General features: G+C 62.1%; 2 protein-coding genes across 2 annotated transcripts in view; both read left to right on the forward strand.

The window, feature by feature from the left end:
- The first annotated feature begins 754 nt into the window (after window positions 1–754).
- NECAP2 (NECAP endocytosis associated 2) lies at window positions 755–5,141 on the forward strand. The gene is made up of 8 exons (XM_069034667.1): window positions 755–920; window positions 1,478–1,578; window positions 1,665–1,769; window positions 2,573–2,654; window positions 3,157–3,265; window positions 3,613–3,775; window positions 3,889–3,964; window positions 4,247–5,141. Exons 1-8 carry the CDS (start codon window positions 820–822, stop codon window positions 4,293–4,295), a joined length of 786 nt encoding a protein of 261 aa, XP_068890768.1. The 5' UTR covers window positions 755–819; the 3' UTR covers window positions 4,296–5,141.
- Window positions 5,142–6,070: 929 nt separating this feature from the next.
- Window positions 6,071–16,022, forward strand: part of CROCC (ciliary rootlet coiled-coil, rootletin) — a 33,956-nt gene continuing 24,004 nt past the window's right edge. The window contains exons 1-12 of the mRNA XM_069034748.1: window positions 6,071–6,319; window positions 7,729–7,839; window positions 8,574–8,759; window positions 8,837–8,920; window positions 8,998–9,089; window positions 9,180–9,345; window positions 10,512–10,618; window positions 10,695–10,901; window positions 12,768–12,864; window positions 12,941–13,036; window positions 13,258–13,401; window positions 14,212–14,390. Of these exons, the coding sequence (XP_068890849.1) occupies window positions 6,071–6,319; window positions 7,729–7,839; window positions 8,574–8,759; window positions 8,837–8,920; window positions 8,998–9,089; window positions 9,180–9,345; window positions 10,512–10,618; window positions 10,695–10,901; window positions 12,768–12,864; window positions 12,941–13,036; window positions 13,258–13,401; window positions 14,212–14,390 (1,718 nt within the window). The remainder of the gene's footprint in view (window positions 6,320–7,728; window positions 7,840–8,573; window positions 8,760–8,836; window positions 8,921–8,997; window positions 9,090–9,179; window positions 9,346–10,511; window positions 10,619–10,694; window positions 10,902–12,767; window positions 12,865–12,940; window positions 13,037–13,257; window positions 13,402–14,211; window positions 14,391–16,022) is intronic.

A 16,022-nucleotide genomic window follows, 5' to 3' on the forward strand; every position in this document is an offset into this window, starting at 1 on the left:
GGGAGGAGTGGTTCGAGGAGGGTGGGAAGGGCAGTGCTCCAAGAGAAGATGTGGATCCCGAATGTGGTTGTGAGCGCTGCCTCTCCATGGAGGAGGAAGCAAATTAGTTTAATTAATGAATTGAATTGAATTGAATTGAATTGAATTGAATTGAATTGAATTGAATTGAATTGAATTGAGTTGAATTGAATTGAATTGAACTGAATTATTTTGTTGCTCCGTGCTGGCTCCCCCCTGGATGTTGTGCTCCATAATGTCCGGAGAAGGTGCTGGAGGCTCTTGGGGTGAGGAGGAGTCCGGCAGCTCCCGCAGCCCCCGGCTCCCTTGGAATTCTGATGATTTTTAACAATTTATTTATAATAGAAATAATGTAAATATAGAATATTAATATAGAATATAGAAATATTCGCAAATATATACATATATTGAGTAGAGAACAAATATATAATGTATAGAATATGATACGATTGAATATCTAATACATATTTTATACATCATACATATATCTTACAGAACATACACTACTATAGTATAAATAAATAGCAGTAGTAGAATCAATTATCTGATTTATAAAATTATCTGATCTATAACATCAGTGAAACCTGAGTTTCGTGGCTCGGAGCCCAGAGCTGGTTCCAGTTCCAGCGGCGCGCTGGGACCAGTGACCGCAGCTCCCTGCTCCGGGTCCTCCCGCCCGCCAGGGGGCGCCGCGGGCGCGGAAGCGCCTCTTTCTGCCGGGCTCCGCCCCCGCCGCGGCGGCCGCGCAGGCAGCAGCGAGGTACCATCGAGGCGTTGGGACAGAGCGGCGGCGGGGCCGCGATGGCGGCGGAGCCGGAGGAGGAGTACGAGTCCGTGCTGTGCGTGAAGCCGGCGGTGCTCGTGTACCGGGTACCGCCGCGGGCCTCCAACCGCGGCTACAGGTGGGGCCCGCGCCCGCCCGCGGGGTGTCAGCGCCTGCTGGAGTGGGGGGGTCCCTTCCCTGTGGGGTTTGGGGGGGGTCCCCTCCTCATAGGGTGTGTGGGGTTTGTGGTTCCCAGGAGGTGTTTGGGGTCTCTCTCTCCCCGTGGGGCAGCAAGAACTGCCCCTCACGGGGTATCTCAGGCCCCCTGAGAAATCTCAGCGCCTTGTGGGCTCTCCGAGCCCCCCATGGGGTATCTCTGCCCCCCATCGCAGCCCCACTGGGGTGTCTCCGTCCCCCGTGTGTTTGGGGCTGCCGTCCCACCAATCCCCAGCCGCAGCCCGTCCTGGCACAGCCGGGCTGTCCCTAACGCGGCTCTGGCGCTGGAAACTCCGCGCAAAGGGAACCGAAACCTCCCGCGCGGCTCTTGCCTGCTCCCCCCGCCAACCCAGCAGCTGTTTTGGGGTGAAACGAGACATCTTGTGACACATCCCCCCTCCCTCTCTCCCCACCCTGACCCTCGTTACCAGCTCCGGGGGCAGCACAGGCGGCTCAGGCTCCGCTTCCTGTTTTTTCCAGAGCCGCGGAGTGGCAGCTGGACCAGCCGGCCTGGAGCGGGCGCCTGCGGATCACGGCCAAGGGCAGCACGGCCTTCATCAAGCTGGAGGACAAGACCTCGGGTGAGGAGGGAATTCCAGGGCTCTGCGGGTAGCAGGGGCGCGGGGCCGTGCCCTGGCGTTACCCTGCTCCCGTTCCTGTTTTCCAGGAGAGCTGTTTGCCCAGGCTCCTGTGGAGCAGTTCCCTGGCATCGCTGTGGAGAGTGTGACAGACTCCAGCAGATACTTTGTTATCCGGATTGAAGATGGGAATGGTGCGTCCCACACGGCCGGGGACTCCTCAGAGCCCCCACTGCTCTTGTTTGGGAAGGATTCCCGCTTTCCGTGGCGGAACATTCCCTGCACAGCGTGGCAGAGGGGGGAATTGCCTCCTTCCCACACACCAGCCACGCTCTGAGCTTCACCAGGAACAAAAGCACTTGGATTTGGCTGCTCAGCAGTGGCAGGAGGATGCAGGATCATCCCCCTGCTGCCAGTTAATTAAAAAGCTGTTTTCACTGAAGCTGTAGGTGCAGCCCACGAGGTGAAACACCTGGAGATGCCTTTGGAGAAGGGAAGGCTCTGGGGTGACCAAATTGTGGCCTTCCAGTGTCTAAAGGGGCTCCAGGAGAGCTGGAGAGGGACCTGGGACAAGGGTCTGGAGTGCCAGGACAAGGGGGAACAGCTCCCACTGCCAGAGGGCAGGGCTGGATGGGATACTGGGGAGGAATTGTCCCCTGTGAGGGTGGGCAGGCCCTGGCACAGAGTGCCCAGAGCAGCTGTGGCTGCCCCTGGATCCCTGGCAGTGCCCAAGGCCAGGCTGGACATTGGGGCTTGGGGCACCCTGGGACAGTGGGAGGTGTCCCTGCCATGGCAGGGGTGGCACTGGATGGGCTTTAAGGTCCCTTCCAACCCAAACCATCCTGGGATTCTGGGACCCCCGGTCCCATGGCTCAGTCTCCAGAGTCCCAGCTCCCTCTGGAGGCAGCGCCAGGCATGGGGATGTGCAGGATGGAGCATCCCATCCCTCTTCCTGCGCTGCTGAGCATCCCAGCCCTGACTCCTCCTCCCTGCCCAGGCCGCCGGGCGTTCATCGGAGTCGGCTTTGTGGACCGAGGGGATGCCTTTGACTTCAACGTGGCTCTCCAGGACCACTTCAAGTGAGTTTGTGCCTCTCCTTGTGTCCTCTCAGCTCCGTTTTTGGCAGGTCTCCTCCAGGAATGGTGGAGAAGTGGGAGCTGGGATGGCCAGGTGTGGTGGGAAGAGGTGGAAACTCCCCTTCCTCTCTCCCGTATTTCCCAGTCTGGATTAGCAGCGTCCCAAACTGGGCTTCCCAAATCCCAAAGTGGGCATCCAAATTCCCAGTCCAGATTCCCTAATTCACTTCCTCTACTTCATGTATCAGCTGTAAGGAGCTGGCCCCAGGGGCTGCTCGGGCTGCTGGGTGTGGGGGGGTTTGGGAGGGATGGGCGGGGTGCCGGCCGGGGAATCATCCTGCTGCCGGGAATCATCCCCTGGGCGCTCCCCCCGCTGCGTCTGGGATCACACCCGCGGCCTTTGCAGAGCTGCTGCCGGGCACAGGGGATGATCCTGAGCAGGATTTGTCCCGGGGAGCCTGGGCCGGGTGGTGACGTCTCCTTTCCGTGGGTTTAACCCCTGCAGGTGGGTGAGGCAGCAGAGCGAGCTGGCCCGGCAGGCCCAGGACCTGGAGCAGGGCCCCAAGCTGGATCTGGGCTTCAAGGAGGGACAAACCATCAAACTCAACATCGCTGTGAGGGGCTTTTCCAGCTGATCCCAGCTTTTCCTTTGGGGGGCACGAGGAAGCAGCAGCTTCTCCCCAAAATCCCTGGGCGTGGGCTCTGGGCAGAGCCTGTTGGGATAACACTGCCTGCAGGGATTTGCAGGGGCTTGTGGTGCAATTCCTGCTTCCAAAACCAGGCCTGTGGGATTTGGGGGTAAAAACCACCCCCGGTGGGGCCCCTTTGGATGCACCAGCAGTGGGATGTCACAGCACTGCAGGATTTTATTCCCAAAATAAAACAATCTGGCTTCCAGGGTTCATGCTCCGGCTCTGGATTTAAAATGTGATCCCACCCAAACTTCCCGCTCTCCTTTCAGAACATGAAGAAAAAAGAAGGAGCCACAGGGAGCACCAGGCCACGTCCTGCAGGGCCTGGGGGCCTGAGCTTGCTCCCACCACCCCCTGGAGGAAAATCCAGCTCCGGAGAGCGCCCGGCCTCGCTCCCCACGCCCGCCCAGCTCCCGGGAACCCCCATCACAGGTCTGTGGTCACACAGAGCTCCTGAGGGGCTGCTGGAAAAAGGGGGGAATTGGGAGTGAGAGTGGGAAATAACTCCTGGTGTTTTTTTTTCTCTCTTCCCGACTTCCTGACAGATTCCCTGTTGTCCTGGCCTCAGCCCACTGCTGCTCCGGCTGCTGATGTCTGGGGAGACTTTGCCAAGGCTTCGGGGTGAGCAGCAGAGGGATTTGGGAGGGCTGTGGATGCCCCAAAACCTACTGGTTTTGCTGGAAAACCCCGCTGGGGTGGGGGCACTGCTCCAGCCAGTCCCAGCTGTGGGATTCAGAATCTGTGCTGCCAATTCCCTCAGTTCAGGTCCGTGGGCACTTCTTGCTCCGCTGCTCCAGGAGAGTTTTGAGGTGGTCCTGGATGACCCATTTGCGGCCCAGTTTCCTCCCTGGGTGCCTTTTCCATTTCTAAACACCCTTTTTTCCTGTTTTTCCCTCTCGCCAGGTCGGCTTCTAACCAGACTCAGGGGAACACTGGCTGGGTTCAGTTCTGATCCTGGCCTTGATCCGCATTTCCCCTCGTGGGAGCTGGGATCCTCAGGATTCCTTTGGGACCAAAGAAGCAGCTTCAGGACACCTCACTCCTGCCCTTAAATCCCACCCAGCATCGAAATGCTGGGGTAAGTGCTGGAAAGAAACAACCACGTGCCTTAAAACACTCCACAGCCTGTGCCTGCCACACCCAGGGCCTGTTCCTGGATCATGGGAGACCTCGGAGGCTTCTCCTTTGGGAAAAACCATCAGGTCCATCCCTCTCCTTGATCAGGAGAGGGAGAGCAAGAGCTTGGAGCCTCCTCAGAGATTCCCCTGCCTTCTCCTTGTGCTTCTGAGCCGGATAAATCCTTCCCTCGGCGAGGAGCATCCTCCTGGAGACGTCCCACCTCCCAAATCCAGACAGACCGTTCCCTGCCACGATGCCAAGCATCGCCTGGATTTTTTCCTGAGCACTTAACTGGGATGTGCGGAGCCTGATCCCGGCACTTCCATGCTGAAATTCCTCATTTCTTACTCTGGGAAGTTTGTTTTACTCCTCCTCTATTTTGAAGACACGATTTTTTACTGCTTTCCGTGGACATTTTATTAAGGACGGAATGGAGTTGGGCTCTTGGACAGAGCCGGGGTTGAGATTCCTCTTGAAACAAATAAGTATTTTCTTACCTATTTATGTTACTTTTCCAAGTACGAAATCCCGCTTCTTTTTATCCAACCCTTTGGATTTTCCTTTCCATTTCCAACTGGATGACGGGCATTTTGCTTTCAGAGCTTTCCCCTGGGCCTGGCAGCTGACCCAGGTGAGAATGTAATGCTTCCGAGTGAGCAATAAAAAGGTTTTGATGCCAGGTTGGATATTTGTTCCTCCCCTGGGTGGGCTCGGAGCGGCCAGGATGAGCTTTTGTGATTCCCGTTCCTTGCCGGTGCCGAGGGAATGGGATTGGACACGGAGCACAACAGAACCTGTTGCTTAGCAGTGGTTTCTATTGGGAAGGACACCGGGAGGGGAAGGTAAGAGAAGAAATGAGGGGAAAAGGAGGGGTTTTCGGGACACAAACGCTCGGGGGTGGAACTGGAGGCAGCTCCCGCCTGGCTGGAGGCGTCCAGGACGCCGTAAATCCTCCATCCCATCTGCCTGCTCCCTGTTCCGGGTAATCTCCGGCTCTCCGGGGCAGAGAGGGCACTTTCCCTGCCGGGGGGGTGCGAGGGGAGAGCGGCCGGGAGAGCCCCTCCTTCCCGGAGCGTGGCTTGGGGCCGGATCCATCCCGTGTTCCCGGAGCGGGGATGCCTCCAGCCCCCGCGGTGGGGGATTCTGAGCCGGCCTTGGGGATTTACCCCCACTTTTCCCTACCGGGGTGGCGGCAGCAAGTCTTTAGTTAAATTAAGCTTTAATTAAAGCTCCGGCGGCTCCGGCGGGGGCGGTGATCCGGGGTCCCCCCGCATCCCGGGGGGTGTTAAAGCCGCTTCACCCCTCGGCAACCCCGGCTCGCTCCACCCCGGAGCTTTTCCTGCCGGAGCGAACTCCGGGCGTTAATGAGCTTAAAGGACCGAACGCGGGGCTTAGGGAAGGGCCTCTGCAGGAGCCCCGCTGCCCCTGGAGAGCGGCTCCATCCCGCCGGGGTAAGGACCTCCCCCCGCTCTGGGCTCGGGAAGCGCCGGCGGCTGGGGTTTGTTTCTGTTTTCCTTCCTTTTCCTCCTCCTCCTCTCGCCCGGAGCCTCGCGGGGAGGTTCGTTTGCCAAGCCCGGGAATGCCGAGGGATTTCTGGGGGGGGGGAGGATGGGGCAGTGCCGGTGTCGGAGGCGTCGGGACCTCCAGGAAGAGGAGGGTCCCCGCTCCCGCCGTCACGCGGGGAGGGGACGAGGATTTCGGGCTAATCCCGACCCCGCATCCGCTTCCCGCTGGCGGGCACCGAGCCCGAACCGCCCCGAATCCCAGGAAAAGGGGCTTGGGGACAAGGAGGCCGCGGCGAGGGGGTGCCCGGAGCTCGGGGGATGCTCCGTGAGCGACGCGGAGCCCTCGGCTGAGGTGGGGTCCCCGTGTCCCCCCCGGCGGGGGGAGCGGAGGATGGGAATGGGATCGGGAATGGGATCGGGAACGGCACTTGGGCAGCGGGTTTGGGAGGGCACAGGGGGGGTTGTGGTGGAAAAATCGCGGATCGGGGCGGCTCCGAGAAGTGGGGGCGGGTTTGTGGCCGCGAATGGAAAAGTGCGGCGGTCTGGGGATCGCAAATGCGAATTTACAGCGGTTTTGGGATCGCAAATGCGAATTTACAAAGATTTGGGGATCACAAATGCGGATTTGCAGCTGTTTTGAGATCGCAAATGCGAATTTACAGCGATTTGGGGATCTCAGCTGTGAATCTGCAGCAGGGTTTGGGATTGTAACTAAATCTGCAGCAGGGTTTGGGACCACAAGCACAAAGTTTTAGTGATTTTGTGGTTGCAGCTGTGAATCTGCAGCAGTTTTGTTGTTGTGACTGGAAACCTGCGGCAGATTTGGGATCACAAATAGGAATTTGCAGCAGATTTGGCATCACAAATGCAAGTTTGTGCCGGCTTTATGATTGCAGCGATAAATCTGCAGTGGTTTTGGGATCACAAACATGAATTTGAGGTTTTGGGATCACAAATGCAAATTTGTGGCAGTTTTGTGACTGTGGCTATAAATCTGCAGGGCTTTTGTGACAACCAACATGAATTTGCAGCCGTTTGGGGATCACAGCTACAAACCTGCAGCAGTTTTGCTGTTGCAGCTATGAATCTGTGATGATTTTATGATCCCAAACACACACTTACAGAGGTTTTACGTTGCAGCTGCAAAATAAAGTGGGTTTGGATCACAGCTGTAAATCTGCAGCACTTTTGTGATCCCGAACACCAAATTTTGGCCATTTTGTGGTCGCAGCTGCAGATCCCCGGCGGTTTTGTGATGGCAAACACAGATCTGAACGTCCTCGCAGTCGCAACTGCAAACTCCCAGCGGGTTTTTGACCACAACCGTGCATTCCCAGCAGCTCTTCCATCACAAACGGCATTCCTTGGAATGCCCGAGCTGTGGGAGGTGGCATTTCCAGCCGGGGCAGGGGTCAGAACGCTCCTCGTGGGCTGGAGGAGACTCACATTGAGGGGCTGGTGGGATTTTGGTGGAAATCCCTCTGTTCATGCCTGGTTATTAAAATCAAAGCAAACATCAGGGAAAGATCCCAAGGCGGGTTGTGGTTCCTGAGGATTCCCGAGGTTCCTATCCCTGAGGAATTTTTATCCACCTGCTGTGTGCTGGGAGGGCTCAGCCTCTTCCCGAGGGGAGCAGAGCAGCTCGTGGTGGCAAAGGGCTGCATCCCGGGCTGGATCCCATCCCGGATCCCATCCCGGATCCCATCCTGCCTCTCTCCATCCCATCCCGCAGGGGCCATGGCCTCGCTGCTGTCCCTGCAGGAGGAGAACCGGATCCTGCAGCAGGAGCTGTCCCGCGTCGAGGACCTGCTGGCGCAGAGCCGGGCCGAGCGCGATGAGCTGGCCATCAAGTACAACGCCCTCAGCGAGCGCGTGAGTCCTCCCAAATCCGCCTTTTTAGCCCCAAAATCGGGGCAGTGCCAGCTCCAGCCTCGGCGTTCCCTGCGTGGGGCGGGAGAGCCGCGGTGTCCCCGCGGTGGGAATTGTCCGGGCCCGTCCCGGCGTGCCGGGGCTTGTCCCACGGGATGCACAGAGCGTCGCCGTCCATCCCTGCTTTATTTGTCCCGCTGGTTTTCGGGAAGGAGCCCCCCCCCCCTCCCCGTGGGAATCCTTCGGTTTTGCAGCGCTTTGTCCTGGCAACCAGGAATTCAAAGGGGCTCGGGCCCTTCCAGTGCTGAGTGTGGCTCCTGGGGAGACCCAAAGTGAGGGGCCGGTGGGAATCCTGGAGTATTCTGGGGGGAATCCCTCGGTTTGTGCCTCGTTATCTGAAGCAAAGGAAAGCAAATATCAGGAAAATATCCCCAGGCAAGTTTTCAGTGCTGTACCCAGGGATCCTTTATCCCTCAGCCACTCCGTGCAAGCTGGGAAGGGGCTTTGCTGAACCCACAGACCAGAAGTTGAGTTATCCCTAAAAGCACCCCCGAAACTTCCCTTTCATCCCCTCCCTGTGCGTGGGGAGACGGGGCAATGTGGGGATTGGGGATCTTGCCTTTGGCTGGCTGGGATTTGCCGTGGAACCGCCCGGAAGCCACGGCTTTGCCGGGACACCGCGAGTGACGCCGGGGGATGCTCGGGGGGTGCCAGCCTGGGTTCCCTGCTGACCCCAGCTGGAGCAGACCCTGCGGCTGGAGCCGGAGGAGCGGGAGGCGGCGGAGAGCCGGAGCCTGGCCCAGCACAACATCGAGCTCCGGAGGCTGCTGGAGGAGGAGCAGGCCGCCTACAAGCGCAAGCTCCAGGCCTACCAGGAGGGCCAGCAGCGCCAGGCCCAGCTGGTGCAGAAGCTGCAAGCCAAGGTAAATCCTTCCCGGGGGGGCACCGGGATAATTTGGGGAGCCCTCCCATCGGTGTCAGCGCCCTGTCCCTCCTCCAGGTGTTGCAGTACAAGAAGAAATGTGGGGAAGTGGAGCAGCAGCTGCTGGAGAAGGCGACGGAGCTGGAGCAGGAGAGGCTGACGGTGAGGGAGGCTTTGGGGGTCCCCTGGCCCAAACCCCCCAAATTGGGGTGATGGCCAGCGGGGCGATATTCCCACAGATCCAGCTGGATGCCAGCGGCTCCCAGCCCGAGGAGGAGAGCAGCAACGAGCTGGAGAACGCCCTGATCCGGCTGGAAGAGGAGCAGCAGAGGTGGGAGGGATCCCGGGGGGAACGCGCGGATTCCCGGGGGAATGTGAGGATTCCCAGAGGGATTCTGACCACGGTCAGCCCCGATCCCAGGAGCAGCAGCCTGGTGCAGGTGAACTCGATGCTGCGGGAGCAGCTGGAACAGGCCAACGTGGCCAACGCGGCGCTGAGCGAGGACATCCGGAAGCTCACGGCCGACTGGGCGCGGGCCCGGGATGAGCTGGAGCAGCGGGAGGCGGAGTGGAGGCGCGAGGAGGAGGTTTGGGAACACCCCGGGGCAGGGACAGGGATCCAACAGGGAGCAGCAGTGGGGAGAGGATGTGAGGCAGGGGGTGTGGGGAGGGATGTGGGGCCATGGAGAGGGATGTGGGGCCGTGGAGGGGGATGTGGGGCCGTGGAGGGGGATGTGGGGCCGTGGAGAGGGATGTGGGGCCGTGGAGGGGGATGTGGGGCCGTGGAGGGGGATGTGGGGCCGTGGAGAGGGATCTGGGGCCGTGGAGGGGGATATGGGGTCGTGGAGGAGGATGTGGGGCCGTGGAGAGGGATGTGGGGCCGTGGAGAGGGATGTGGGGCCGTGGAGGGGGATGTGGGGCCGTGGAGAGGGATCTGGGGCCGTGGAGGGGGATGTGGGGCCGTGGAGGAGGATGTGGGGCCGTGGAGAGGGATGTGGGGCCGTGGAGGGGGATGTGGGGCCGTGGAGGGGGATGTGGGGCCGTGGAGGGGGATGTGGGGCCGTGGAGAGGGATGTGGGGCCGTGGAGGGGGATGTGGGGCCGTGGAGGGGGATGTGGGGCCGTGGAGAGGGATGTGGGGCCGTGGAGGGGGATGTGGGGCCGTGGAGAGGGATGTGGGGCCGTGGAGGAGGATGTGGGGCTGTGGAGAGGGATGTGGGGCCGTGGAGAGGGATGTGGGGCCGTGGAGGGGGATGTGGGGCCGTGGAGAGGGATGTGGGGCCGTGGAGGGGGATGTGGGGCCGTGGAGGGGGATGTGGGGCCGTGGAGAGGGATGTGGGGCCGTGGAGGGGGATGTGGGGCCGTGGAGGGGGATGTGGGGCCGTGGAGGGGGATGTGGGGCCGTGGAGAGGGATGTGGGGTCACTGAGGAGGGATGCAGAGCCGTGGGGGATGTTTAATGAGGAATGATTTGGGATAGGAAAGGGATATGAGGCAGGTGGATGCAGGGATGTGTCAGGGACAATGGGAGGGATGTGGGGCCACGGGGAGTGTCGCATGGAGAAGGATTTGGGGGTTCGGGGGATGTGATGGGAAGGGGATGCGAGGCAGGGACGTGTCCCTCACCCCTCTCCGTGCCCACAGGAATTGGGGTGGGGCTGTGGCGCACTGTAGGGATGACGGGTGTGGCCAGGAGGGATATTTGGGAATTTGGGGACCGTGGTGGATCCCTGATCCCGCTCCCTCCCACCCCAGTCCTTCAACACCTACTTCAGCAACGAGCACAGCCGGCTCCTGACCCTCTGGCGGCAGCTGGTGGCCTTCAGGCGCCACTTCGGGGAGATGAAGGCCACCACCGAGAGGTCAGCGGGGGCCTGGGGAGGGGGATCTCCCTCTGGGGATCCCCGAGGATCCATCCTGCACCTCCGCCCGCGGCAGGGACCTGTCGGAGCTGGGGCACGAGGTGTCCCGGACGGGCCGCGCCGCCCACGCCGCCTGCCTGCACCTGGCCGCCAACCTGCGGCTGGCCGAGAGCCAGGCGGGAGCGGCGCGGGAGCGGCAGGAGCTGCGCCTGGAGCAGCTGGAGGAGCAGCTGGCGGCGCGGGCACGGGATGCGCAGCTGGAGAAAGCCGCCCTGACAGCGAGGTACGGGGGGCTGGGGGGCACCGGCATGGGCGAGGGGAGAGGGATGGAGGTGCGGGGGGTGCGGCACAGGACGGGAAGGGATGGGAGTCAGAGGGATGGGATGCAGGAGCACCGGGAAGGATGCAGGAGCACCGGGAAGGATGCAGGAGCACAGGGAGGGGGTGCAGGAGCACCAGGAGGGATGCAGGAGTACCGGGAGGGATGCAGGAACACCGGGAGGGATGCAGGAGCACCGGGAAGGATGTAGGAGCACCAGGAGGGGTGTAGGAGCACCGGGAGGGATGCAGGAGCACCAGGAGGGGTGCAGGAGCACCGGGAAGGATGCAGGAGTACTGGGAGGGATGCAGGAACACCGGGAGGGATGCAGGAGCACCGGGAGGAGTGCAGGAGCACCAGGAGGGATGCAGGAGCACCGGGAGGGGTGCAGGAGCACCGGGAAGGATGCAGGAGCACCGGGAGGGATGCAGGAGCACCGGGAGGGATGTAGGAGCACCGGGAAGGATTCAGGAGCACCGGGAGGGATGCAGGAGCACCGGGAGGGATGCAGGAGCACCGGGAAGGATGTAGGAGCACCGGGAAGGATTCAGGAGCACCGGGAGGGATGCAGGAGCACCGGGAGGGATGTAGGAGCACCGGGAGGGATGCAGAAGCACCGGGAAGGATGCAGGAACACCGGGAGGGATGCAGGAGCACCGGGAGGGGTGCAGAAGCACCGGGAAGGATGTAGGAGCACCGGGAGGGATGCAGAAGCACCGGGAAGGATGTAGGAGCACCGGGAAGGATGCAGGAGCACCGGGAGGGATGCAGGAGCACCGGGAGGGATGCAGGAACACCGGGAGGGGTGCAGAAGCACCGGGAAGGATGTAGGAGCACCGAGAAGGATGCAGGAGCACCGGGAAGGATGCAGGAGCACCGGGAGGGATGCAGGAACACCGGGAGGGATGCAGGAGCACCGGGAGGGGTGCAGAAGCACCGGGAAGGATGTAGGAGCACCGGGAGGGATGCAGAAGCACCGGGAAGGATGTAGGAGCACCGGGAAGGATTCAGGAGCACTGGGAAGGATGCAGGAGCACCGGGAAGGGTGCAGGAGCAGTGGGAAGGATGCAGGAGCAGTGGGAGGGATGTAGGAGCAGTGGGAGGGATGTAGGAGCACCGGGAGGGATGCAGGAGCACCGGGAGGGGTGTAGGAGCACCGGGAAGGATGCAGGAGCAGCGGGAGGGATGTAGGAGCACCGGGAGGGGTGCAGGAGCACCGGGAGGGATGTAGGAGCACCGGGAGGGATGTAGGAGCACTGGGAGGGGTGCAGGAGCACCGGGAAGGATGTAGGAGCACTGGGAGGGGTGCAGGAGCACCGGGAAGGATGTAGGAGCACCGGGAGGGGTGTAGGAGCACTGGGAGGGATGTAGGAGCAGCGGGAGGGATGCAGGAGCACTGGGAGGGGTGCAGGAGCAGTGGGAGGGATGCAGGAGCAGCGGGAGGGGTGTAGGAGCACTGGGAGGGGTGCAGGAGCAGTGGGAGGGATGCAGGAGCACCGGGAGGGATGCAGGAGCAGCGGGAAGGATGTAGGAGCACCGGGAGGGGTGTAGGAGCACTGAGAGGGGTGCAGGAGCAGCGGGAGGGGTGCAGGAGCACCGGGAGGGATGCAGGAGCAGCGGGAAGGATGTAGGAGCACCGGGAGGGGTGTAGGAGCACCGGGAAGGATGCAGGAGCACCGGGAGGGATGCAGGAGCACCGGGAGGGGTGCAGGGCCGCGGGGGATGTTCCACGGGGAAGATTTTGGGGATGTGACCCGGATGGGAAGGGGGCGCGAGGCAGGCGGAGGCAGGGACGTGCGGCGGACGGATGCTGGCCGTGTCCCGGCGCAGGCTGGAGGAGCTGACGGCGGCCCTGGAGCGGCGCCGGAGCGAGGACGAGGAGAAGGAGCGGGCGGTGGAGGCGCTGACCCTGCAGCTGCGGGAGCTGGTGGGTGCGGGGCGTGGGGGGCTTTGGGGGAGGCACATCCGTCATTCCCGGCCTGATCCCGTCCCGGGGTTCGCAGGAGGCCGCGCGCGCCCGGGAGCCGACGCCGGAGCAGGTGGAGGCTCTGCGCTCCGAGCTGGAGCTGCTCCGCCGGACGCTGCACGAGGTCACCCAGGTGCTGGGACACCCCGGGCCCACCCACAGCCAGGAGGGGCCTCTCCTGCCTCAGTGTCCCCTTCCCTGCCTCAGTTTCCCCCTTACCTGACTCGATTTCCCCTTCCCTGCCTCAGTTTCCCCTTCCCTGGACTCCATTTCCCCTTTCTCACCTTGGTTCCGCCCTTCACTGACTCAATTCCCTTCCCTGCCTCACTTTCCCCTGGGTTTTCCCGGGAACAGGCGGTGCTGGCGGATTACCCCGAGCCCCCCGCGCCCTCCGTGTCCCCTCCGTGTCCCGCCGTGTCCCCTCTCCGCAGCCTCTCTGCCAGCGCTGCCGCCACCGCCGTTCACGCGGCCCTGAGCCAGCGCCGGCTGCAGCTGGAGGTGAGACCGGGAGGAGGAGGAGGATGGGGGTGAGGAGGGTGGGGATGGGGGTGAGGAGGGTGGGGGTGAGGAGGGTGGGGATGAGGAGGGTGGGGTGAGGAGGATGGGGGTGAGGAGGATGGGGGTGAGGAGGATGGGGGTGAGGAGGATGGGGATCGGGATGAGGAGGATGGGGGTGAGGATGAGGAGGATGGGGGTGAGGAGGATGGGGGTGAGGAGGATGGGGATGGGGATGAGGAGGATGGGGATGAGGAGGATGGGGGTGAGGAGGATGGGGGTGAGGAGGATGGGGATGAGGAGGATGGGGGTGAGGAGGGTGGGGGTGAGGATGAGGAGGATGGGGGTGAGGAGGATGGGGGTGAGGAGGATGGGGATCGGGATGAGGAGGATGGGGGTGAGGATGAGGAGGATGGGGGTGAGGATGAGGAGGGTGGGGGTGAGGAGGATGGGGATGGGGATGAGGAGGATGGGGGTGAGGATGAGGAGGATGGGAGTGAGGAGGATGAGGGTGAGGATGAGGAGGATGGGGGTGAGGAGGGTGGGGGTGAGGAGGATGGGGGTGAGGAGGATGGGGGTGAGGAGGATGGGAGTGAGGAGGATGAGGGTGAGGATGAGGAGGATGGGGGTGAGGAGGATGGGGATGAGGAGGATGGGGGTGAGGAGGATGGGAGTGAGGAGGATGGGGATGAGGAGGATGGGGATGAGGAGGATGGGGGTGAGGAGGATGGGGGTGAGGAGGATGGGGATGAGGAGGGTGGGGGTGAGGAGGATGGGGGTGAGGACGAGGAGCTGATGAAGGCTGACCCCCAGGAGGCCCGGAGCCAGGCGGAGGCGGGCCGGGAGGCGGCCGGGAGCCTGCGGCGGGAGCTGGGAATGCTGGAGCAGCGGCTGGAGCAGCTGGGAGCCGAGGCCGGGAGCTGCCGGCGGGCGCAGGAGGAGGCGCAGCGGGACGGGCTCCGGCTGCGCGCCCAGGCCGAGGGGCTGCGCAGGTACCGCCGGGCGGGCCCGGCTGGCGTCCGTCTGTCTGTCCCCGTGTGTCCGTCTGTCCGTCCCTGTGTGTCCGTCTGTCCGTCCCTGTGTGTCCGTCTGTCTGTCCCCGTGTGTCCGTCTGTCCGTCCCTGTGTGTCCGTCTGTCTGTCCCCGTGTGTCCGTCTGTCCGTCCCTGTGTGTCCGTCTGTCCGTCCCTGTGTGTCCGTCTGTCTGTCCCCGTGTGTCTGTCTGTCCCTGTGTGTCCGTCTGTCTGTCCCCGTGTGTCCGTCTGTCCGTCCCTGTGTGTCCGTCTGTCTGTCCCCGTGTGTCTGTCTGTCCCTGTGTGTCCGTCTGTCCGTCCCCGTGTGTCCGTCTGTCCGTCCCTGTGTGTCCGTCTGTCTGTCCCCGTGTGTCCGTCTGTCTGTCCCTATGTGTCCGTCTGTCTGTCCCCGTGTGTCCGTCTGTCCGTCCCTGTGTGTCCGTCTGTCCGTCCCTGTGTGTCCGTCTGTCTGTCCCCGTGTGTCTGTCTGTCCCTGTGTGTCCGTCTGTCCGTCCCCGTGTGTCCGTCTGTCCGTCCCTGTGTGTCCGTCTGTCTGTCCCCGTGTGTCCGTCTGTCCGTCCCCGTGTGTCCGTCTGTCCGTCCCTGTGTGTCCGTCTGTCTGTCCCCGTGTGTCCGTCTGTCTGTCCCCGTGTGTCCGTCTGTCTGTCCCTGTGTGTCTGTCTGTCTGTCCCCGTGTGTCCGTCTGTCCGTCCCCGTGTGTCCGTCTGTCCGTCCTGTGCTTGTACCCACGTGTCCCCATCCGTCGCTCTGCATCCCGGCTCCTCTGTGTCCCTCGGCATCCCTGTGTGTCCGTCTGTCCCTGTGCATCCTTGTGGCCCTGTCTGTCCCTGTGAATCCTTGTGTCCCCCTCTGTCCCTCTGCATCCTGTGTGTCCATCTGTCCCTGCGCTGTCTGTCCCTGTCCATCCATCCGTCCGTCCATCTGTCCATCCGTCCATCCATCTATGAGCATCACCCCATCCCTGCACACCTATCCATGTCCATCTGTCCATTCCCCCCAGCCATGTCCGTCTGCCCGTCCATCCACCCCTCCGTGTCCGTATGTCCATCCACCCACCCACGTCCATCTGTCCATCTTCCCACGTGTGTCCATCTGCCTGCCCACCCACCCGTGTCCGTCTGTTGATGTCCCCATGCCATGGTACCCACGTGTCCTTGTGTCCACGTGTCCGTGTGTCCTTGTGTTCAGGTGTCCACACATCCGTATGTCCCTGTGTCTGTGTGTCCATGTCTGTGTGTCCATATGTCCCTGTGTCCATGTCTGTGTGTCCATATGTCTGTGTGTCCGTGTGCCCACGTGCCTGTGCCCCCGTCCATGTGTCCCTGTGCCCGTGTCCGTGTGTCCCTGTGCCCATGTCCCTGTGCCCGTGTCTGTGTGTCTGTCTGTGTCTGTGTGTCTCTGTGTCTCTGTGTCCCTGTGCCCATGTCCCTGTGCCCATGTCCGTGTGTCCCTGTGCCCATGTCCCTGTGCCCGTGTCTGTGTGTCTGTCTGTGTGTCTGTGTGTCTCTGTGTCTCTGTGTCCCTGTGCCCATGTCCCTGTGCCCATGTCCGTGTGTCCATATGTCTGTGTGTCCCTGTGCCCATGTCCGTG

The sequence above is a fragment of the Aphelocoma coerulescens genome, chromosome 21 (genome assembly GCF_041296385.1).
Source record: "Aphelocoma coerulescens isolate FSJ_1873_10779 chromosome 21, UR_Acoe_1.0, whole genome shotgun sequence".
NCBI classification, from domain to species: Eukaryota; Metazoa; Chordata; class Aves; order Passeriformes; family Corvidae; genus Aphelocoma; species Aphelocoma coerulescens.